The 22,632-nt window shown below is 53.1% G+C and overlaps 1 protein-coding gene across 2 annotated transcripts in view; it reads left to right on the forward strand.

Annotated features, from left to right (window-relative positions):
- ERGIC1 (endoplasmic reticulum-golgi intermediate compartment 1) overlaps window positions 1-22,632 on the forward strand; it is a 114,224-nt gene that overhangs the window by 47,820 nt on the left and 43,772 nt on the right. For both annotated transcript variants that reach the window (XM_061393223.1, XM_061393222.1), the window contains exons 2-3: window positions 6,663-6,724; window positions 13,874-13,946. In XM_061393223.1, coding sequence (XP_061249207.1) covers window positions 6,663-6,724; window positions 13,874-13,946 — 135 coding nt within the window. The remainder of the gene's footprint in view (window positions 1-6,662; window positions 6,725-13,873; window positions 13,947-22,632) is intronic.

Raw genomic sequence — 22,632 nt, forward strand, 5'->3', positions numbered from 1 at the left:
AAATCTAGGTGGACTTTATTTTTTCCCTGTGGTTTCCTTTGTCCAGTTCTCTCCAAGTGTGCTTTCCCAGACATGGGGTAAAAAAGGACAGGGAAAGACTACTTAGTCCAGATTCCTGGTCTCCATGGAGGTGATCAAGGCCATGGCCATGACACCCAGCGGGAGCAGAGGCAACCGGAGGCGTCTCTGTGGAGAGAACCCAGGCCCAGTGGGAAATGAGCTTCCCACTGCCTGTTGCTCTGCCTACAAAAGGGTTTCTCAGCTTCAGCACCATGGACACTGGGGGACTGTATCCTTTGTTGTGGGCTTCCCAGGTGTGCTAGGGGTAAATAACCCACCTGCCATTGCAGGAGACATAAGAGACATAGGTTTGATCCCTGGGTCGAGAAGATCCCCTGGAGGAGGGCATGGCAACCCACTCCAGTATTCTTGCCTGGAGAATCTCATGCAGAGGAGCCTGGTGGGCTCCAGTCCATGGGGTCGCAAAGAGTCAGACACGACTGAAGCGACTTAGCGCTTAGGCATGCACATCCTTTGCTGTAGGGGGCCCCCTGTGCGTTGTAGGGCTGTAGGATGCATTAGCAATCCTGAGTTCTCCCCGCTGGGTACCACCCACTCCCCAGGGTGACAACCAAAAATATCTCCAGACATTGCTAAATGTCCCCTGGGGGGCCAAAAGTGCACCCAAAATTGACTGGTTGAAAGTCACTAGCATATGACATTTCAAGAGCATGAGATAACAAGGATTTCACAAGCTTTTTATTAGCTTCTTTTTGTTTTAAATACTCTTGAGTTTAATTATACTTTAAATTGGGCAAGTCACTCCTTCTTGGAGCTTCTGCTTTCTCTCCTGTAAAATGAATGGGTTGGACACAATGATCTCAGCACACCCTCTAGACCCCACAGCGGAGTGTGATGAAGCCATAGGGTTCCTGTGTTCGGGTCCTGTCCCAGCAGGTGACAGATCTAGTCTACCTGGCTCCAGGCACTGCTCCCATTCTCCTGGCACCTAAGCTTACTCGTTCTTAAGTCCAGTTGATTATTTTCTTGCTTTCATTTAAGCCCATTTTGCCTGATTTGTAAGTGAAATTTTCCAAATACAGTCCAAGGAACCCCTGAGGATGTATCCCCACCATCCATTTCATCTTAATCTTATTTGGAGGGCCAGCCAGTGTACCTTATCTTTGTGTAGACTCATCCATTGACTCATTCATTCAGGTTATTCCCCAAGGGCCTGCACTGGGCAGAGCTGAGCAGCAAGAGGCCCTGGTTTTTTCCTGGAGTTGGGGGAGAGTGGGGAAAGAGCATTTTTTTTTTGTTGTTTTTTTTGATAAACATCAAGAATCCATCCTTGGGCTTTCTCCATTTAAGATTAAGCAATTCTAGTTCTTTAATCTTTCTTCCTAAGAAATATTTTCTACCCAAATGGTCCTAGTTATCCCCACATCATTGAGAAAAGCAGCAACAATGTAAATTAGGCCTGGATTCAGATCCGTGGCGTGACACTTTATAGACGTGAGAGCTTGGCCAAATCAGCGGCCTGTGACTCTCATCTGTAAAATGGGCTAACAATCCCCAGCTCACAAGTGGGCTGAGGGAGTTAGATGAGAACATGCCAGTCCAGGGCCCAGCACGAGCCCAGCCCACACGAGGTGGGCACTAAGCATCTCTTCCCCTCTGCCCCTTTTTCTTTACTCTTTACTCTACATTCTCATAACAGTGGGTGGCCACAGCTAATCACATCACCGCATTGCCCCAGAGGGGGACTGACTAGTGTGAGCCAGAGAGGACAGCTCACTTCCTGATCTGTCACATGCCTGGGTTCTCACCAGCCTCCCAGTGGCCCATTTTCTTAGTGGCATTCACTGCTGACTCACTTGGCTTGTGGTCAGCTCTGAACCCAGGGTCTTTTTCAGCTGTCTCTTTACCCTGCCACCACTGCCCAGCCTGGGATTTGTGGCGTGGGAATGGAATCGTTATCAAAGAACATTCTGTTTAGTTGACCCTTCTCAGGGAGCCAGTAGCACTGCTAGACCGACAGTTTCACCAGGGCAGGGGCCACATCGACTTTGACCACTTTCATTTTCTACCAACTAGAGCGCTGCTGTTCTAGATCGAGTGACATTCACTCAGTTTGTGTCTGACTCTGCAGCTCCATGGCCTATACAGTCCATGGAATTCTCCAGGCCAGAATACTGGAGTGGGTAGCTGTTCTCTTTTCCAGGGGATCTTCCCAACCCAGGGATTGAACCCAGGTCTCTCGCATTGCAGCTGGATTCTTTACCAGCTGAGGTACCAGCGAAGTCCAAGAATACTGGAGTGGGTAGCCTATCCCTTCTCCAGTGGATCTTCCCGACCCAGGAATCAAATCGGGGTCTCCTGCATTGCAGGCAGATTCTTTACCAGCTGAGCTACCCGGGAAGCCCTAGGTACTTAGTTGAACAAATGAATGTATTTTGAACTGTTCCCTGTCTTCCAGGAGATTGCCACCTGCTCTGGGACAGCATCTTGAGAAAAGCAAATAGGTGAAAACTTGAGAGTTTAAGTTGACCAATAAATGAGCTGTAAACTGAGTCCCACAAGCACAGGCAGTGGAAGGACAGTGGCCTGTGAACCTAGACTTGGGTTTGAATTCCAGCTCTGCTAATCATTAACTTAACTTGCTGCCTTTAATTAAGCAAGCTGCTTTTAGCTGAGCCTCAGTTTTCTTCCTGAAAAAATGAGATATCAGTATCTTAGAGTTATTGAGGATTAAATACAAGTATACGTGGGAACCCGCCAGCATGAGAAGCCCGTGATCTCGGTTTGTGTCATTCACTGTCTCTGAAGCGCCTCCGCCCTTTGACTGCCACTGCCTCCTGCAGTTTGATCCAAGTCTCACCCCTCCTCTTAGACCTTTGCTCACTCAGCCTTTGTCTCCCCTCCCTCCCCCAACAAAGCTGGACTCTACCTGACACCCGGCACACTTGTCCAACCTTTGTTTAAGCCAGCATGACCAACCATACATGAAGAAAGCAGACTGAGTGGGAGTTCTACATGGAATCTCCCCCTTAAGCTTTAAATGTCTTTTTCATTAAATTTTTTTTAGCTTTTCATTTTGAAATAATTGCAGACTTGCAAAAATAATACCAGGACTTCCCATATGCCCTTTACCCAAGCTTCCTTAAATGTTAACATCTTATATAACCAAACCATTTTCGAAACCAGGAAAGCACACTCCACCGTCCTGTTAACTAATCTACAGTTCCTATTCAAGTGCCATCAGTTGTCCCGCTGACGTCCTTTTTCTGACCCAGGGCATTCCGTGGGATTTAGCTGTCATGTCTCTTTGGTCTCCGCCTCTGACGGCTCCTCAGTCTTCACTTGCCTCCACGTCCTTGATACTTTAGACAGATGCTGCTGACCAGTCGTTTTGCATCGTGACCCTGAGTTTGGATTTGTCTTCTTGTAATTCATCTGAGTTGTGCATTTTGAGCAAGTTCCCCACGGGTGGAATGGGGTGCCCTCCCCAGTACGTCATATCAGGAGGCACATGACGTGTCTCCTTGCTGATGACACTCATTTTGGTCACTTGATTAAGATGATGGTCTGTTGAGTATCTCCTCTTGTCAGGTTACTCTTTTCCCCTTGATGATTAATAGAGATTTTGTGGGGGAGGTACTTAGAAGGTATGTAAGTATCTTGTTCCTCATCAGACTTTTGATTTACTTATTTCTTTACATCTATGTAGATTTGGGGCTCATAGCATTTTACTACTAACATTGCCCCTTCTTTGGCCAGTGGGAGCCCCTTTAAGCTGGCTTCTTTTTTTTTTTTTTAATATATTTATTTTAATTGGAGGCTAATTACTTTACAATATTGTAGTGGTTTTTGCCTAAGCTGGCTTCTTGTCCTTTTATTGCATCTCATCATTCTTTCTTGCTTTCTGACATAAGAAGGTACTCCCAAGTTCATCTTGCATTTTCCCTATCCAAATCAGCCATTTCTCCAAGGAGCTGATTCCTTTTGGTAAAGAGTGATATTTAGAAACCAAGATTTGAGGGCTTGATGTGCTCATTGCTATCTGGCTGTCACTTGTCACTGTTCCTGTACCCTCTCTACAGAATGAGCTAGGAAAAAATATATATGTGGTGTGTATTTACACATGAATATCTCTCTGTGTATGCTGAAAACCATGAATTCACAGCAATACCTTCATTTCTACTGTGACACTGCAAGGTTTATTCTATGTTTTTCTCCAGATGTTATGTCCCTTCTCCAACAGTGAGGCGCCTGGCCCCCGTTGTCCTTATTGTATGTATAAACTTGATCAGCTCCCCCACATGTAACGATCTCCCATCTCTCTCTCTCACCCCTCTCTGGTTCTGACAATCTGCTCTAGACAACCTCCACCTCCTCACTCTGGCCTCCGACTTCCCATAAAACTCCCAGTTTTTTTTTTTTTTTTTTAGTTCTACCAGTTTATTGCAACCAACCCATCTCCCTCCACCCTCATGCTCAGTCATGTAGCCCCATGGACTGCAGCCCAGCAGGCTCCTCTGTCCGTGGACTTTTCCAGGCAAGAATACTGGAGTGGGTTGCCATTTCCTTCTCCAAAACTTCCAGTTTTGAAATGGTGCCTCATATATTATTTAAACCATGAGGCCTGTTTCTGACTGTGCCCTGGCATTAACTGGACCAGGAAGCTGGCTTCTAGGGCCCTCCTGCCTCTCCAGCATACTAGAGCCTGTCCTCTCCTCAGCCTCTGCTCTCGCTGTGATCACTGCCTGGACCGGCACCTGCCCTTTTCTCCCATCCTCCTGCTGTGTTCACACGTCACTTCTTGCAGGAAGCTTCAAGGTCGCCCTGGGTGCCCTCTGTAGGCTCCTCCACCCTGTGATGAAGCACCACTGTGTTCTCCTTCTGTGTCCTCCTTTGTCTCTGCTGCTTAACTGTAGGTGCGCAGAGCCAAGGGCCCGTTCTATCTCCATGTCCCTAGTAGGTGAAGGAGGGGTAGTGCACAGTAGGTATTCGTACGTGTGTGTCAAAGAAGCATTCATAGTCATAGCAAATACTCATAGAGCACTTTTAGATTCCAGGCATGCTCTAAATGCTTCATATTATGCACCAAGTCATTTGGTCCTAATCCCTATGCTGTGAGATGGTTACTATTGTCCCCATTTTGCAGACAAGGAAACTGAGGCACAGAGAGGTTCTGTGAGGCACCCAAGGTCACACAGTCCTAGGGTCACCTTCGAGCACAGGCAGGCTCACTCCCCAGTACATGCTCTCTCCCCTCTAACCTGCCTCCCAAAGTAAAAGGGGCAGCATTTTCAGAATGAGGGAGGTGATAGTTGAGTCACGTGAGGCTCCCCTCCCTCCTGACCATAGCAGCCCCACTTTTGTGCCCTCTGGGGCCTAAGCACCAGTGACTGGTGGCTGAGCAGGTAGGAGAGAAAGTGATACCTTTCAGCTCTGCGGCCCACAGGAGTTTTTTCTCCCTCTAGGTCTTGGGAAACCAAGCACCTTTCACGTGTAATTAGAGTGAGTGCCCAGGAGTCAAGGATGCGGCCTTAAGCAAGATTTCTAAGTCATTGCAGTGGGATTGGCAGGGCACTAAGCTTGTTTCCCAATCACCCGAGAGAAACCACCCGAGCCCATCAGCCCTGGGGGATGGAGCAGCCAGCCTCTGCGCGCAGAAGCGGGGAAACTAAGTGCCCGAAGTGTGTTCCCTGGGAGTGCTGCATGTCAGCACCTCCGCAGACATTTCTTTTCCTTATTCCTCTCGGTAGCTGAGCAGGGTCTCGTGGTAGCAGCCCCATTTTTACAGAAAAGGAAACTGAGGCTAAGAGAGCTGACATCATTTGCTTGACGTCACACAGCAAGGAAGAAGACCAGGCAAGATTTGAAACCAGGACACCTCTGATTCTAGGGCCTGAACTCTTAAAAACAACTGGCCATGTCTGCCTGACTCTAGAGTCCCCAGTTTCACCACCCCCCAGCTCCTGTCTGCTCTGGTGGGATCCCTATGAAAGAAAGGCATGTGCTTTGCCTCTGGGCAGAAACCCACAGTTGCGGGAGCCAGCGCTGTCACGAGCTGATGTCGGCCCGGACAGGATTTTCTGTTAACCTCCTGCCTTTGAGTTCAGGAGACTCCACCACAAGGACCCCACAGGAGCCCGGAAAGAGGGGAGTGGGAACAGGAGAAGGTGGAGGCAGGAAGGGGAAGAGGGGGCGGGGAGCTGACGCCAGGCGAGAAGGCAGCGTCAGAGAACTCAGGAAAGACTGCATTCCCCTGTTCCCTTGGCGTCAGCACTCGAGCTCAGTTCACTCCCCCGACGCTTGCTGAGGACGTGCTGTGCCCCAGGCCCAGGCGAGAGGCTGGGGGTGCAGCTGGGATGACACCTAAGGAGTCCCAGCCCTGGTGGAGGACACACTCTGATGGGGGCAAGACCAGCCAGGAGCCATAGGCATCTGAGGGGTCCCGGGCATCTGCCTCGGGCTGATAAGTTGTGACTAGGCAGGTGTGGGGCCCCGGGGGGTCCTTCAGGCCTCTTGGAGGAGCTGGCTCTGGGAAGGATGGCCGCTGCTGACCTGGGGGGGCCCCAGCCAGCACTGTTCCCCCCACTGCCTGGCATCTGTGCCCTGCGCCCACCTCACCCCGTCCCCTCTGCTCTCCGCAGGTTTGACATCTACAGGAAGGTGCCCAAGGACCTCACACAGCCAACGTACACTGGCGCCATCAGTGAGTAGCCCCCCGCGTGCCCTCACGCCACCCTCCATACCTGTGCCCATCCACCCCCCTGCAGAAACACTGGGCCAGGGCGGGAGACGGGGAGACAGGCGGAGGGAGGAAAGGACGGGCATCCTGCTGGGCCCTGTGTCTAGTCAGTCCTTCAGCCCAGCCGTGGCCTTGCTGTAACCCCACACAGCATAGCATCACCTGTTTCTGGAAGGAGACACCAGAAATCATCAAGGGTAGCTGCCCCTGGGAGGGGAAATGGGGCCTGGGGGTTGGAGGACGACTTTTCTCTCCACACCTTTCAGACTATGTGAGTTTTTGGTGTAAGGATGTTTCTATCCCTTTAAAAAAGTAACCATCTCTCACAGATTTGGGTTTCTGACTGCCAGTCTTCACTAAAAGGATCCAGGCTCCTGGGAGAAATGGCTGAGAGCAGGGCTGGGGCAAGAAGTGTACAAAATAAACCTGGACTCCTTGTGCTGAAAAACAAAAAAAGTGCACAGAGGGAAAAAAAGGGTGGGGGCATGTCACCAGGCCCCAGGAGCCAACCCGAAAGAGGGCAAAGCCCAAGCTGCGGCAGTTTGAGTAACACAGTAAATAATTGTATGGACTTCCCTGCTGATCCAGGGATTAAGAATCTGCCTGCCAGTGCAGGGGACACGGGCTCGATGCCTGGTCTGGGATAATTCCGCACGCTGCGGAGCAACCAAGCCCATGCACCTCAACTACGGAGCCCGCGAGCCAAAGCTAAAGAGAAGGCACCGCATTGAGGAGCCTTTGCACTGCAACTAGAGAATAGCCACCACTCCCTGTAACAAGAGAAAGCCTGTGTGCAACAGTGAAGACCCAGCATAGCCATAAATAAGTGAAACAAAAATAACAGCACTATTGGCTTATTGCCAAAGAATTAAGAAAAAGGTCCGTGAGTCTGGAGTGATCTAAATAAATGGGGGAGAAAGGATGGATCTTCCTTATAGAGGAATTCTAAATGATATATATTAATATACCCACTTCCAGGAGGTACAAATCAACTCTCCTCTCCTGGAGTGTGGGCTAGTGACTCGCTATTAAAGAGGACAGAATGGAAAGGAAACAGTGACTATGGTGGAGACATCCAGAGGTGGCCCCGTGACTGAGTGACGAAGGTTAGCATCAGCCAGTGAGAGAGAGGTCACGTGGATGTCATCCATCCGGCCCCCACCGTGGGGTGTGATGGGAGGAGCACCTCACCTCCGTGGGATCTTCCCCCCAAAGCACAGCCCGGTGCAGTCATGGGAAAGCAGCAGACCCCCCCGCCAACCCAGCCTGGGGACCCTCTGCAGGACACCTGGCCAGCATCCTTCAAAAGTGGCAAGGTCTTGAAAACCAAGAAGAGACTTGAGGAACCGTCACAGATTTGAGACTAAGGACACAATGACGAATGGCAAAATGGGATCCCAGGCCAGGTCCTGGAACAGAAAATGGGCACCAGAGGGGAAATTAGCGATCTAATAAATCTGTAGCTTAGTCAGCAGTTGTAGTGTTAATTTCTTCAATTTGACCAATATACCAGCGTTATATAAGGTGTTAACAAAGAGGAAGCTGAGTGAAGAGTGTATGGGAACTGTCTGTGCTATTTTTGTGTTCTATTATTATTCCGCGATAAAGTTTATTTTAAATAAAAACAAACCAAAAGCAGCTTGCAAGCAGGAATGCTCTACCCACATTTTCCCAATGAGAAAATGGACTCAGAGAAGCGACGCGACTTGTCTGAAGTTTCACAGCTTGCAAGAGGTGGGCCTCCCTGTACCCACCCTCGCCTCTCCAGCACTTCATGTGGGAGAGGGACCCTCCCCGTGGCCAGCCCCCTGAGCGGGGCCCTGGAGCAGGGCAGTCGGACAAGAGGCCACTGCTGCCTCCCAGAGCAGGCTGCTGTCAGGTCGGGGATGACGCTGGGGACTCCCTGCAGCCCAGCCAGCCCTGCCAAGCTCTCCCTCCTCCAGCTTCAGTCATCCAAGCTCCAGGTGCCTTCTGGAGCCTGGACCTCCACATGCCTGGAGAAGAGGACAGAGCAGCCTGGCAGCAGGCTTCAGGTCTGGCAGAGCTGGGTTCATTCTCTCGTTTAGCAGCTGGGTGACCTTCGGAAAGTCGGTGCACCTCTCTGAGCCTCAGTTTTCTGATCTGGGGATTAAATGTGATCACACCTGTCAAGCATAGGATACATGCCAAACCCTCCAAGCTTGGACCACACGCCTCTTCTCATTACTGTCCTCCTGGAGCCCACGGCCCATGAGGATCAGCGACTGCAGGAGCTGTGGCACTTCGTGCCTTGATCCCCAAGGAAAAGGTATTTGGGGGACATGAAGAAAGGGGCTTGTTCATCTGTCCATTCAATGAATTTGTGAACCTTGGTCACAAAATTCCAATGAGGTTTCCTGTCTTCTTCCTACAACCATCCAAGAGCCCAGACCATTTCTTTGCAGGCTCTGCAGTCCTCTCCCTTGTCAAATATGTTTAACAATCAGGTCTGTGTCCTAGAATTAAAAAAAAAACATATTCAGGCTTTGCAATACCTGCGTCATCATTTTACCTGCTCTCTCCAGGCGGAGCGTGCCAGGCACACCATCGCTCCCTGCCCTTTTCCAGCTGATGTCTTGCACACCTTTCAGACCAGCATGTAGATGGCCACCACGTGCCTCTTTCCAGCTGTGTTGTGTTCCATCGTCCAGCCGCCCCACAGTTTATGTAACCAGCCTCCTGAGGCTGGGCGTTCTGATCCCAGCTTATTGCTATTACAGACAGCCTTGTCCATATGTTTTTGTATCCTTGTATGGTTATTTCTGTAAGATAACCTTCCTAGAAGAGGAATTACTGGGTCATAGGACATGTGCATTGTAAAATGTAGAAGGTACTGCCAAATGACCCTCCGGGGACATGGTCTGCTTTGCAGGCTTGAGCACAGTGTGCAAGAGGGCAAGTTCCCTTGCACAAAAGGAAAGGCGTAAGCATGGGAAGCCAGCCCTTACCGACCATTTAGTGAACAAATATTTATCCACCAGGTCTGAGGCCGGGCCCCGTGCCAAGTCCTGGGACCACGCTGATGAATGGGCTTCGGTCATTGTCCTTGAAGAGCGCATGGCTGAGCAGGAGGGCAGGCACAGAAACATGCCATTTCCTGACGTCACCCTTAGTGCTATTAATAACCGAAGGAAGCAGCAAGGGTGTTGGAGACTCAGAGGTCGAGGTTTGAATTTTGCCTCCTGCACTGAGGCGGCCGTGTGGCCTTGGACAAACCCCCCGACTTGCCAGCGTCTGGGGTCTTGGGTCCAGGGCCCCCTTTGCTGGTTCCACCGGCCTCCCAGGAGCGAACGTGGGGTCACATTCCTACTGTCCCGTGCCCAAGTCAATTTCAGAAGAAGTCTGGAGTCAACGTGCCTGAGCATCTTGCCCAAACATGGACTGAAAAACGCTTCAGTATCAGAAGGCTTTTTTGGTGGAAATGCTTCCTACCTGTCTTCACGTTTCTCATTGATTCACTCACTTGACTCAGATGTTTATTTCCTGCCTTCTCTGAGCCAGGTGCTCTGCTAAGCCCTGAGGCCCCAGTGGTGCTGAGCTGTTGTCTGGCCCCCAGTCTGGAAACAGTGTAGGAACAGTGGACCCGCAGCCTGGGCTGCTGGACGCTGCGACTCCGCTGAACAAACGCTGCGCTCACCCCACTGCTGGGTCCATGCCTGGGCCATCTGCAGGCTTGGGGCAAGGGAGGCAGCTAGAAAATTTGGATTCCTCTCAGTTGGCATTGACCTTCAAAATCACCTCCTAAGTCTCTGCCTGTTCATCCTTATAGCAACCAATTGTCTTCTGGGACTTGAAGGTGGGATGGGAGAGGTGAAAATGACTGAAATGTGAGTCAGAAAAGGTGTGAGATGCAGGTAAAGGGTGCTTTGCCCAGCTGGCTGTTTTTTTGTTTTTGTTTTTAATCAGGAGGCATCATAGCTGCAGTGGCTTATTTGCAGGTAAGAAGGGGAAGGCTGTGAGTCTGGGAAATTTGGATTGCCAGCCAGTCTTCTGCAGTGGATTTGTTCAGCAGCTGGAGAAGACATTTGACATTAATTTCTATGCCATGAGAACAAACCACATGGCCACTCTGTATAAACTGATGTGACTCCTGCCTGGACATAGGTTGCTGCATGAGCAAAGCATGTGGACACTGTTCTCTTTGCTTAGAGGAAAAACTCCTATGCTCGTGGCAGGACACAAGACTGTAGGGGCAATACCTCTGGGCAGGGGGCTCTGGGTCGGGAGTGAGAAGGAGACTTGCATGGTATGCCTTTTTATACAGATTGATGATTTTTCTTATCATTTAGAGTAAAACCCTTAAACTCTGCTCATACAGCTTTTCTCACAGTTTGGAAGAATGGGGGAGTCCCTCCAGCATGCCCCCTATCTGGGTGTGGGTTTGGAGGTTTGGTGGGGACTCTGGGGTGTCCCTGTGCCATCCTTCTCTTGGGCTCTGAGATCTCAGGTTCCTTTTCTTAGGGCATTGGCTGCAGAACGGTCAGGTTTCAGTCCCCCGCCCAGTGTGTTCTGGGGTCAGACCCTTCCCTTCTATGAGCTTTCATTTCTGCACCCTCCACGAGGGCTTGTGCCCTCTGCCACATGGCAGCGTGACGTGATCTGTATCTATGAACGTTCCCACAACAGGGCATGTGTTAGGTGCCCCTCAGACACTTGTTCTCCGCCTTCTTCCCTCCGAACACATCTTTGCCTGTTCATTTTACCATGAACAGGTGATGCAGTAATAACACTGCTCCTGCTGCTGAACACCTGGCTTCAGCATCCGTCAGGATGGCCTAGTCCCCCCGGTGCTGGCTGTCGAGAATGCAGCTGAATGTAGGTGGGACTGACTGAGAACTTTTTTCTTCGTGGGAAACTGAGGGTCAACCCATTTGCTGCTTCCTGAAAGCAGCGAACCCACCAGGGTCTCCCTGATGACAATCCTAAAATGAGCTAATGCTTGCACCGTTATTACCTGTCAGGCACCGTTTCAAGCCCAGAGTCTGTGTCGTGGAAACTCTCAAGCAGTCCTGTAAGGCAGGTGTTACTATTGGTGCCATTTTGCAGATGAAGAAACAAGCAGAGAGAGGTTAATTAGCTTACCCAGAGACACACAGCATGTGAGTTAGCAGGGACACGCCTCTATGATATACCCGGATGAGGCACGCTGAGCCCGTGTTCTGTATTTTGGGGCCTGGCTTCCTGTCTTCCACAAAGCCTATTATCATCTTCTACGTACCCAGTCCCAGGCCAGACGCTGGGGTTGTGGAGTTTTTGCCTTCCGGGTTATCCAGCTAGTGAAAGGCAGGGCTGCAGATAATCAATAACATGTGGAAGGTGTTCATATGGAGGCTGGTAGCACAGAAGAAAGAGGGACCGGTTCCACCTCTAAGGCCTGGAGGAGCTTCCCACCAGAAGGGGCATTTGAGTTGGGCCTCAACCTGGGAGGATGAGTAGGGGTTCACCAGGCAGAGATGGTGACGAAGGAGGAGGCGTGAAGACGGGGAGGTGCCTTCCAGACAGAGGATCCTCGCATTTAGGGACCAGAACATGGCCTGGGGTGGCTGGATAGTTAGATGTTGCGGGTGCTGTCGGGAGATGGGGCTGGAGAAGAATTGAGGGCCAGCCCCAGGGGTGCTTGTTATGCCCTGCCCCAAGAAATGACTCCAGGGTCACAAATCCCAGCCTCGCCAGGGGCCAGGCGGGCAAGACAAATATGAGTGACGTGGGATGACCCTGGAGCTCCGTTCCACTCTCTGTGTTTAGACTTGTAGGACCGTCAGTCCCTCCCACGGAGAGCCTTCTCTGGAAGCGCGGTTCTGGGTGTCCTCGGTTCTCACCTCTGATGGGGACTCGGGCACGTTGATGAGTCCACAGCACATTGATGAGTCCACAGAGAGAGCCTTCTCTGGAAGCGCGGTTCTGGGTGTCCTCGGTTCTCACCTCTGATGGGGACTCGGGCACGTTGATGAGTCCACAGCACGTTGATGAGTCCACAGAGAGAGCCTTCTCTGGAAGCGCGGTTCTGGGTGTCCTCAGTTCTCACCTCTGATGGGGACTCGGGCGGGCACGTTGATGAGTCCACAGCACGTTGATGAGTCCACAGAGAGAGCCTTCTCTGGAAGCGCGGTTCTGGGTGTCCTCGGTTCTCACCTCACATGGGGACTCGGGCACGTTGATGAGTCCACAGCAGGCGGGGAGAGATGGCAGTGAACACCCTGCCTCAGCCTTGGAATCTGGGTGGCAGGAGGGAATGCTGAGGCCTGAGGCAAACTGGTGAGCTCAGGCCACCCCCTCGTGGAAGCAGGGCTCGATTGTTCTGGAGCAGCCAGAAATCTGGGCTGTAATGTGGCATCTGCACATTGGTCGATGTCGATTCCAGGGTTTTCTCTTGTTTTGTGTTCATTTTGGCAGTGCTGGGTCTTCATTGGGGTGCACAGGCTTTCTCCTGTTACAGTGTGTGGGCTTGGTTTCCCCACATCATGTGGGGTCTTAGATCCTGGACCAGCTATCGAACCTGCGCCCCTGCATTGGAGGGTGGATTCTTCACCACTGAACCACCAGGGAAGTCCCTCCAAGTGTTAACATATATACCCACTGAGCAAAACAGAACACATCTGTGGGCCATTGAGGCAGATGTCATTTTGTGACTGATGTCTGTGTTAAAATGTTCTTGTGGGGAGAAGCTGGGCTGGCCCCTCCGAGGACTGGCACTGGTCCTTGGCCCGTAGGAAACCAGGCTGCACAGCAGGAAGGAAGCGGCGGGTGAGGAAGGAGGCGTCGTCCGCCGCCCCCCACCTCTCACATGACTGCCTGGCCCGTCTCTCCACTCCCACCCATCCCCCTCCATGGAAAAATTGTCTTCCGTGAAATCAGTCACTGGCGCTGGAAGGGTCCCGGGCCGCTGCCTTGAAGGATCTGACCAAACCTGGGGCTCTGTCCACATGGGCAGGTCAGGTCAGCCGGAGGTGGTCTCCCTTTGTGGGAGTGGGGCTGCTTCACGTGCAGGCCAAGAGGCGGAAGGGGCTTTGGGGGGGTCCGTCTGAGGGCGGGGGCCGGCCTCCTCCTGTCAGTGCCCACCACCCCTTAACTGGGCGTCTGTGTCGTTTCTTTCAGTCTCTGTCTGCTGCTGCCTCTTCATCCTCTTCCTCTTCCTCTCGGAGCTCACTGGATTCATAACGACAGAAATGTAAGTTATATCCCCCCCGGGGTGGGCCATTCCAGAGGTTCCGGGGACCCCAGACAAGAAGAGGGAGGGGCTTGACAGAGGAGATAAACCTCCGAACCTTCTGCCTCCCAGTTTCAAAGCCTGTGGCATCACTTCCTCCTCTGTTTCCTAAAGGGTTTTAAAGCTAGAGCGAAAACTAATGTCACTTTGTTGAAGCCGAAGAGAAAATTTTGGTTGCCTTCTGGGGTCCGGATGGCGCCTCCTGGGTCCGCAGAGGAGCAGAAATCATTTGCTCATGTTTGCCGTCTCTGTGTTTGGCCAGTGGGCTTTTTTCCCTCTGAGTCATCACAGGGTCATTTGATGTTAGAGCTGGAAGAATTCAGAGGAAAAAAAGAGGGCAGCTTTCTACCCAAGTGGAGGCGAGGTTCTGACATCAGAGGGCAGCCCCTCCACCGCGTCCCCTCCCCTGTCCTGAGCCCACACTGGGTGCGGAGTCCGCGTGGGCTTCCTGGCAGTGATTGACGCTTTGTGAATGCATCCCGGATTCCTAGAATCATCTGTTGTCTAGATAACCCAGTAAATCCTCTGGGGCCTGTGTAACATTGAATGCCACTGGAATTATTCAGTCATGGCCTCATCAGATGCCCCTCCAAGATGAATTAGACCCAGAAGCTTCCTGCTTTCACCTCTGTCTTCCAGACCTCTTCATTTCCATGTTTACAACCCTGAAAGTCATCACGGGGCTGGGCTGTGGCCACCCACTCCCCTGTCCAACACTGGAATTCTCTTTTTCACTCATGGAATTTCTTGGTTTCCTGTGCCTCTCCGTCAGCCACAAGACAATAGGAAACGGGAAGCGTAGCTGTGCAGCCACCCCGCCTTTCATCTTCAGACGGCCCTGGGACGCAGTTGTCCCCTCTTTACAGAGGAGGAAACTGAGGCTCTGAGAGGCGGGGGGCCCTGCCCACGGTCCTGCCTCTCCCCCACCCAGCCGCCACAATTCGCTTCTGAAAATAACTTTCTGTCCTCCTCTGACGTGGGAGACTTTGTCTTCCTTGTTCCTTTGATCCTGTTTGTAGCCCTGATGATACCAAAGCCCACATGAAGCAGTAGAAAGAACACTGGACAAGGCCTTGGGAGATCCAGGGTCAGGCCTCTGCTCAGTTACTACCTGCTCTGTGACCTTGGACAAGGTGCCACCCCTCTCTGGGTCCCAGTGTTGCTGGCCAAACAAGGGAGGGTACACCAGAATCGAGGCACCCTTCCAGGTCTGAGGAGGCTCGTCTGCTTCCTAAGACACAACCCCTTGACCAGGCAAGGGTCAGACAGAGGACTTTGTTCCCCCCCAGAATGGACTCTCTCCTAGTCAAGTACGCACATTTGGGCCACTGGATATTTCACGGGTCATCGCATCGTGATTTGGAGGTAGAAGCAGGGAGAGCAGCCAGAAATTGAGACCTGCTGGCGTTACTAAGGACCTACTGTGTGCCAGGCACCTGGTGGTCTCTCCCAGGCACACCCCACTCCCTGGGAGGGGGGCTGCTGTGCAGACTACTCATGTTCTAGATGAGGTGAGAAGGGGTCCCCACGTGGCAGCTATGAGGAGGGAGCCCTGACCACGTCCCAGGTGCCAGGTGCAAGGCTTTACGTATTCCAGGCAGGGACGCTGGCAAGTGCAAAGGCCCCGAGGCAGGAGTTACCCAGTGTATGTATAGAGAGCTGGGGTGGATAGAGCAAAGTGAGCACACAGGGAGAGCAGAACGTGGAGCCAGTGGCCGCTGTGCACTGCCGTAGGTTCGTGCGGATCACCCTTGGTCCTGACCCCGGAAGTCTGGGGTCAGATCTGCCTGACTCACTCCTGTGCTGCACGCTCAAGAGGAGCCAAAGATGCACGCACTGACACAGACGGTCAGCAGGCAAAAAAAATGGAATGTGTCAGGCAGTGGTAGGGCTTTGAAGAAAAAGCAGGATGGGAGATAAGGAAGGTATGTGGTGTTCTGTGAGATTTTAACAAGATTATTTACCTACAAGGACCTTAACATAGAGCCTTATATACTTTAATATCAGTAGATCCGTATCACTTCAGACCTTTATTCATTTCATATTTCTTCCCTGTGTAACAGAAAAAAGCAGTGTGTGTAACGAGTGCTCTTGTGAGTGTTCATTTCTTTGTCCTTTCCTGAGTTAAGAAGGGGCCTCCCTCGCCTTTTGCCAAAGTCCTGAGGGGCAGTTCCTTCAGCTGATCCTCGGCTTCACCCATAGTGAGGCAGGGCGCCGAGGGACCACCCAGCAGGTGCGTTTGGACGTCAGAGCCGGTGACCGCGGCAGGAGGAGCCTGCGGCCGTGTGCAAGCCAGCCAGCTCGCCCGCTTACCAGGGCGGGGCCCACGCCTTCCCCAGGAGCACGGTGTGTCCCCGCCGCTCTGGCCCGTTCCCCTTTGCAGGACGTCCTCTTCTTGGCTCCTGGGGGCATTCTGGACACTCTGGCCCCACCACCTGCCTGGAGACGAAGAAACTTGAGGGGTGAGGGGCAGAATCCAAACACAGGGGCCGTTCACTCGGTGCTTGCCTTGTGTCCGGCTCTGGGCTGATGAGCACTTCCCCGTGGGGAGAGAGGGAGGGCAGGGGGGTGAGAGGAGAGGCCTGTGGGGCCAGAGGCTCCGTCCACGATGATGCAGTGACCTTGATGCCTCCTTTCTCTCTGCGGCCTCGTGACCAAGGAGCAGGAGCTGCCCAGAGGGCGTCCTTAAGGGCGAGGACTCCACGGAACATTCCAGAGGAGTAGGAGTTGTGCCTCGGGGTCCTTCCTCTCTCAGAAGCTTCTCTGATCACCCCTGGCCCCCAGGAAGCGCTGCTGGTCCAGGAAGGACTGTGGGTCACAGTTGCTTTCCTTTTCGGGATGGCTGGCCCTCCCTGGCAGTCTGGTGACCACCGTGGATCGGCCTCCCCACTCCCCACCCTGAAATTGTAACCCGAGGAGATGAGGTCACTGCTGGTGGATCAACATCGCTTCAGCACTGGCCTGTGGTTCTCAGTGACATAATAGGCTATTCTGACCCAGGCGGGTGAGAGGGAGACCTGTTTGTCTGCGTGGTTGGACTTTGACCCGGCCGTTAATTATCCATGGGAAAGTGGCCCTGCAGGGTGCGCAGAGGCTCCGTGTTCGCAGGGGAATGGCACCCCATCCTCAGAGGACATTGCCACAGTACATTCCGGTCTTTGACTGCCCAGGCTCTGGCTCTTCTCTGTTATTAACTTGATGAAGATTTATAATTGAAAATATGATCACTGGATCTCTCCACTGATCATTTATAGCTTAATACAACACATTGTACTTTCCAGTTTTGATTTATAGTGGGTGACCATGTGCTGGTCACCTACGTCAGCACTTTACAATGCTCGTCTCTTAATGGTCCCAGAACCCCTGGTGCCAGGTACTGCTGTTGGCATCAGCCTGACTTTATAGCTGGGGAAACTGAGGCACCAGGAGGCTAAAACCACAGCGAGGTTGGTTAGTGAGCTGTCTGAGCAAGAATCAGGCCTAAGCCTGTCTGAGGGCAAAGCCTAGACTTGGTACCAGGCCCCCCTATCCTGCCCTTTCCTGTTCAGAGCATTTTGGAGCCCCAGGGACACGGGAACTCCTGTTTTCTGGTAGGAATAGTTCCCTGAGAGACTTGGATGCACCATTCTAGGGGGAGGGGGCTGCACAGGCAGGAGGCCCTTGCCCACCAAGTTGGAGCTTGGGCATTCCCCTGAATTAATTGGGCATTATCCTCACACGCAGGCCCAGAGTGGGGTGGCCAGTAGCTTAGCCAGGAGGAGGGGCTGGACGGCTCCCTAGGAGCCCAGGTTACCCACTCTGACGTCTGGATTGGGAGCCCAAGCTGGGTAGAGAGCCATGGTGACCACGTGGAGGAGCAGCGGGAAGCCTGAAGGCTTCTGAGCAGACTGATGGGATCAGGTTCGTTCCTCGGAAAGATCACCTCTTGCAAAGATGGGTGTGGGATGAGGTGACCCTGGAGGCCAAGGCCTGGTGAGGGGAGGCTGGATGATGACCCAGGACAGAGGGGCTGAGGGTCCCAGGGCAGTGGCTGTGGGGAAAGGGGCGAGGGGCAGGACTAGGTGGCTGGAAAAAGATGCTTTCTGGACATCCGCCTAGTAGGTCATAGATGGACTCACTTGCCCCTGGAACTGTCAGGATTTCAAACTCGGTCCCAGAAAGCTTGCCTGCATAACCTCATCCCTCTCTTACCACTCCCACCTCAGGCCCTTACCACGAGCCTCACTGCTGTGTAAGTTTCCATTAAATCAAATGATTAAGCATGGAGGTCAGCGACTTTGGGCAGGAATCCGAAGTATTCAAGTACTCTTCTAAAAGCAAATAAAATTGCTTTCCCTAGATGTCATCGGACTCACGCCTCAGCCTAGAATTTCAAGGCCCCCTGTTACATTCCACCTACCCTCCCCTGCCCATACCTCCCCAATCCCTCTCTTCCTCTCTCCCTACGTGGCCGCTGCTCACTGACCCCCATGCTGTCTGGCGTCCTCCACCTGGAATGTGCCTCACCCCAACAGAGGTCGTGAGCATGCACTTTCTGTTACCGGTTCAGGGAGCCCTTGTCTGGGGTGGGGGCTGGGGGTGGGGAGCAGATGCTGCAGCCCACCAAGGGGTGCAGGGTAGATGACAAAGGGAGGGGCGCAAAGGGAGTGGACCCCTTACACCTCCATGCCCGGTAGGTGCTTGGGCCAGGGGTGGGGTGAGGTGGGCTGGGCATCTGGAGTTCATCGGGAAGATGGTGGCCCCTGCATCACAGGCCTCCTGGGAGCCACCTGCCTCTCGGTATTTCACTCATCCTGTCCCATCCAGTGGAATGCGGTGGAAAGAGCATGGCTCTGGGCACCAGTGGCTCCAGCTTCAGATTCTGCCTGTCTGGTTTCCCAGCTGTGTGATCTTGGCCAGTCTTTTATCTGCCTCTGAGCCCAGTTTCATCCTTGTGAAAACAGAACAGTAACTAAACGGTGGTGTGCTGTGAGTATTAAACGAGCTAATATGTGTGAAAGGCCCCAGCATAGTGTCTGGCACCAGCTGGGTGCCCAGAACTGGGACGTCTCCTTGGATTAGCAAGGCCAGCTTTTGTGCGGGCCTTACAGTATACCAGGACTTCCCAGGTGTGTCAGCGGTAAAGAATCCACCCGCCAGAGTAGGAGATGTGGGTTAGATCCCTGGGTCGGGAAGATCCGCTCGGGTAGGACATGGCAACCCACTCTAGTATTTTTGTCTGGAAAATTTCATGGGCAGAGGGGCCTGGCGGGTTACAGTCCATGGGGTCTGAGAGTCGGACCCCACTGAGCGACTGAGCACCACAGAATGTACCAGGGACTGCCAAGCATCTTGCACACACGTTTATTCCTCACAGCAAGGCTGTGAAGTAGACTCTGCCGCTGTTCCTGGGACTTTAAAAGAACTCAGTAAACGTTATGGTAATAACAGTAAGCGTAGCGGACAGTCACTGGGCGTGTATGATTTTCTGAGGTTGTGTCCCCGTCTTCCGTCTGGAAAAACAGCAGGTGAAGAAGGGAAAGCCCCCTGTAGGAGGTCAGCTAGCCCATGGGTGGCAGAGCTAGGACCCCGGGAGCCTGGAGGTCTGTCGCGCAGTCTCGCTGTCTTGCCCCGGCAGGGCCTGTGCTTTGTGCTAGCCCCTGAGACACAGAGGAGTGACGCACACCCCTGGCCCAGGGCAGCCCGCAGCTTTGCACCAATCCTCACACACGCCTGTGAAGTCGCTGGAACCACCAGCCCCCTTTTTCTCCTTTTCTCCCTCCCCTTTCCTTTCCTCTCTCCTCCTTTTTCTTCAGGTATGTGTGTAACATACAGTGGGCCGATTTCTAGCCTCAGTTGGCCTGTCAGAGTCAGTCCAGCTGGTAGCGGTTAGCTCGGCTTGGCAGGCGCCTGTGAGTGGTGCTGGGGGCGGGCCCGCGGCACTGGAAGGCATGGCAGGAGCCCAGGGTCCCTGGAACATTTTCCCGGGACGTGGAAGGTAGCTGTGTTGACCTCATCGGGCGGGCGGACAGGTGATTGAACCGTGTTTATCTGCAGCCCCCGGCCCTTCCGAAAGGTGCCTGGGAGCAGCCAGCCCCAGCCTTATGTAACCAGGCTGGCCCCCAGCTCTCAGCCCAGCGAGTTTCCCGGTCCCTCCCCAGTCCTTTGGCCGATTTGTCCAGGGTTGGTACTTCAGCCCGGGAGAGGCCTTCCAGAGCCTCGGGGGTGAGCTCACCTTGGCGCCACACCTGGGCTGCACCTCACTCTGCACTGAGGTCACCTCCGGAGGATTGCCAGGGGGTGACATCATCCCACAGGCCCTCAGTGACGTGCAGGGGCCCCGCCTCCCAGGTAGGAGCGGGGAGTAGCTTCAAGAAAGAGTCTTACGCAGCTGGGAAGGGAAGCAGGGGGCTCTCCCTCTGTGACGTTCTCTTAATCACCCAGCGACCTTATTACTCAGCAACCCTGTGGGGCTGCGAATTATAGAAATGGGGCACTGAGGGCTTGAGAAGGAGCATTTGGCTCGTAAGCTCCTGTGGTCCTGATCGCTCCCCTGCCACTGGCTCACTTGTTGCTGCTGATCATTTATGCGGGCCAAGCCCAGCCCCGTGCCCTCTCTCACACCCGGTGGCTTCAGAGGGCCAGGGCCCCCTTCAGTTTCGCCCTTGACCCTGGATGCTGAGGGTGGGAGGGAGGGGAGGCAGTGTGAGCCCTGGAGAGCCTGGCAGAAGGCAGGCCTGAGTTGGGGCTCCACCTTGACCGACTCACTGGGGAAGGGGCTCACCTTCTCTGAGCCTCAGTTTCCTGGTTTTGGAATGGAGATCAAGGACCCCCTGGTGGTCCAGTGGTTAGGACTCCACACTTCCACTTCAAGGGGCACGGGTCAGGAAACTAAGATCCCACATGCTACGTGATATGGCCAAAAAAGAGAATGAAATGGAGATCAGAATATTTCCCAGGAGCAGATGGGATCACGTGAACGTGTATAGACCTGTTTGGGCCTTTCCTGGCTTAATGGGCTGCAGGCCCAGCCATCTGAAGGCTAAGCCAGGCCTGTTGCTCTCTCATCTCTGAGCACATCCTTGTGACTCCCAAGGAAACAGGCCCCAGGTATCTTTCCAAGCCTACCTTTTCTTGTTAATTGAACATCAGCGACATTGCACCAGGAGCTAGGGACACAAAGACAGGGTCTTAGTAAAAATGAAGTACCTTTGTCCCAGCCTGACTCATTCTTTCCCAAAGAAGTGATCATTCACAAGGCTTTAGAGTCCAGCTGTTTGGAGCCAACAGTCCTTTATGTTACAGCCTGTGGACAGGACCCACAGGACCTGACTTTATGTTTAAAATAACCACAGCCTGGCTGCCTCACGCACTGTCCATTAGGCTGGTCTCTGGATTTGGTGCTCTCTCCCTGTGGGGAGTGACCTGGGAATCAGAGGTGGGCTTCAGCCACAGCCGCCTGGTGTCCACTCAGGAGGTCATCGAGGATGTCTCCAATTCACCTTGAGCTCGGCACAGCCGTATGGAACTTGGTGTTTTTCCTTCCCCAGTAGTCCTGGGCTCTCTCTTTCAGGGGCTCCCAGCCTAACACGTGGTTCCAGAAAGAAACACAGCCATCTGCTAACACGCCTCCGTCCACCCATCCCCACGCCCCGTCCATTGGCAAGTCCTGGCTGCTCTGCACCCTGTACGCTGCATCTCTCCCTCCTCTCCATCTTCCTGGACACCGGGTCCAGGCTGCCACCTCTGATCACAACAGCAGCCTCCCAAGTCTCCCTGGTGTACAGGGACCCCTTGGGCCATCCTTGAATCTGCCCGAGGGATCCTGTGCCAGCCAGACCACACTGCTGTGCTTGGGATCCAGTGTGAAGGCCTCCTGTAGCCTCGTGCCCGCCTAACCTGGCCTCTGCCCCTTCTCTGACTGCATCACGCCCATTTCCCTTTGCTTTGCAGCCATGGCGACCTTCATGCATTTCCCCAAACGACCCCTGCCCTCCCTGCTTCCAGGTTTCTGCACAGGTTGTCCCAACGACTCTCCCTCCCTCTTTGCCAGGACAGCCTCTTCATCCTTCAGACCTCATCTCTCATCTCCTCAGACACCTTCCCAACTCACTCTCCCCAGGGGTCCATCACCCTGTGAGTCCCTCCTGCAGCACCCCAAAGCTTTCCATCAAAGCAGTCATCATAGTTGGGGTGACGTGTTTATTTAGGAGGCAAACAGTGTCTCAGCTCAGTGAAGGCAGCTGTTGGTTATTCAGTTACTAAGTCGTGTCTGACTCTTTGCGACCCCACAGACTGCAGCATGCCAGTCTGTCCTTCACTGTCTCCTGAAATTTGCTCAAACTAATGTCCATTGAGTTGGTAATGCCATCCAACTATGCCATCCAGCCATCTCATCCTCTGTCACCCCCTTCTCCTCCTGCTCTCGATCTTTCCCAACATCCAGGGTCCTTTGGATCAGGTGGCCAAAGTATTGGAGCTTTAGCATCAGTTCTTCCAATGAACATTCAGGGTTGATTTCCTTTAGGATTGACTGGTTTGATCTCCTTGCTGTCCGAGGGACTCCCAAGAGTCTTCTCCAGCACCACAGTTTGAGAGCATCAGTTCTTCGGCACTCAGCCTTCTTTATGGTCCAACTCTCCCAACTGTACATGACTACTGGAAAAAT

This window comes from Bos javanicus, chromosome 20 (assembly GCF_032452875.1).
Source record: "Bos javanicus breed banteng chromosome 20, ARS-OSU_banteng_1.0, whole genome shotgun sequence".
In the NCBI taxonomy this organism is placed as follows: domain Eukaryota; kingdom Metazoa; phylum Chordata; class Mammalia; order Artiodactyla; family Bovidae; genus Bos; species Bos javanicus.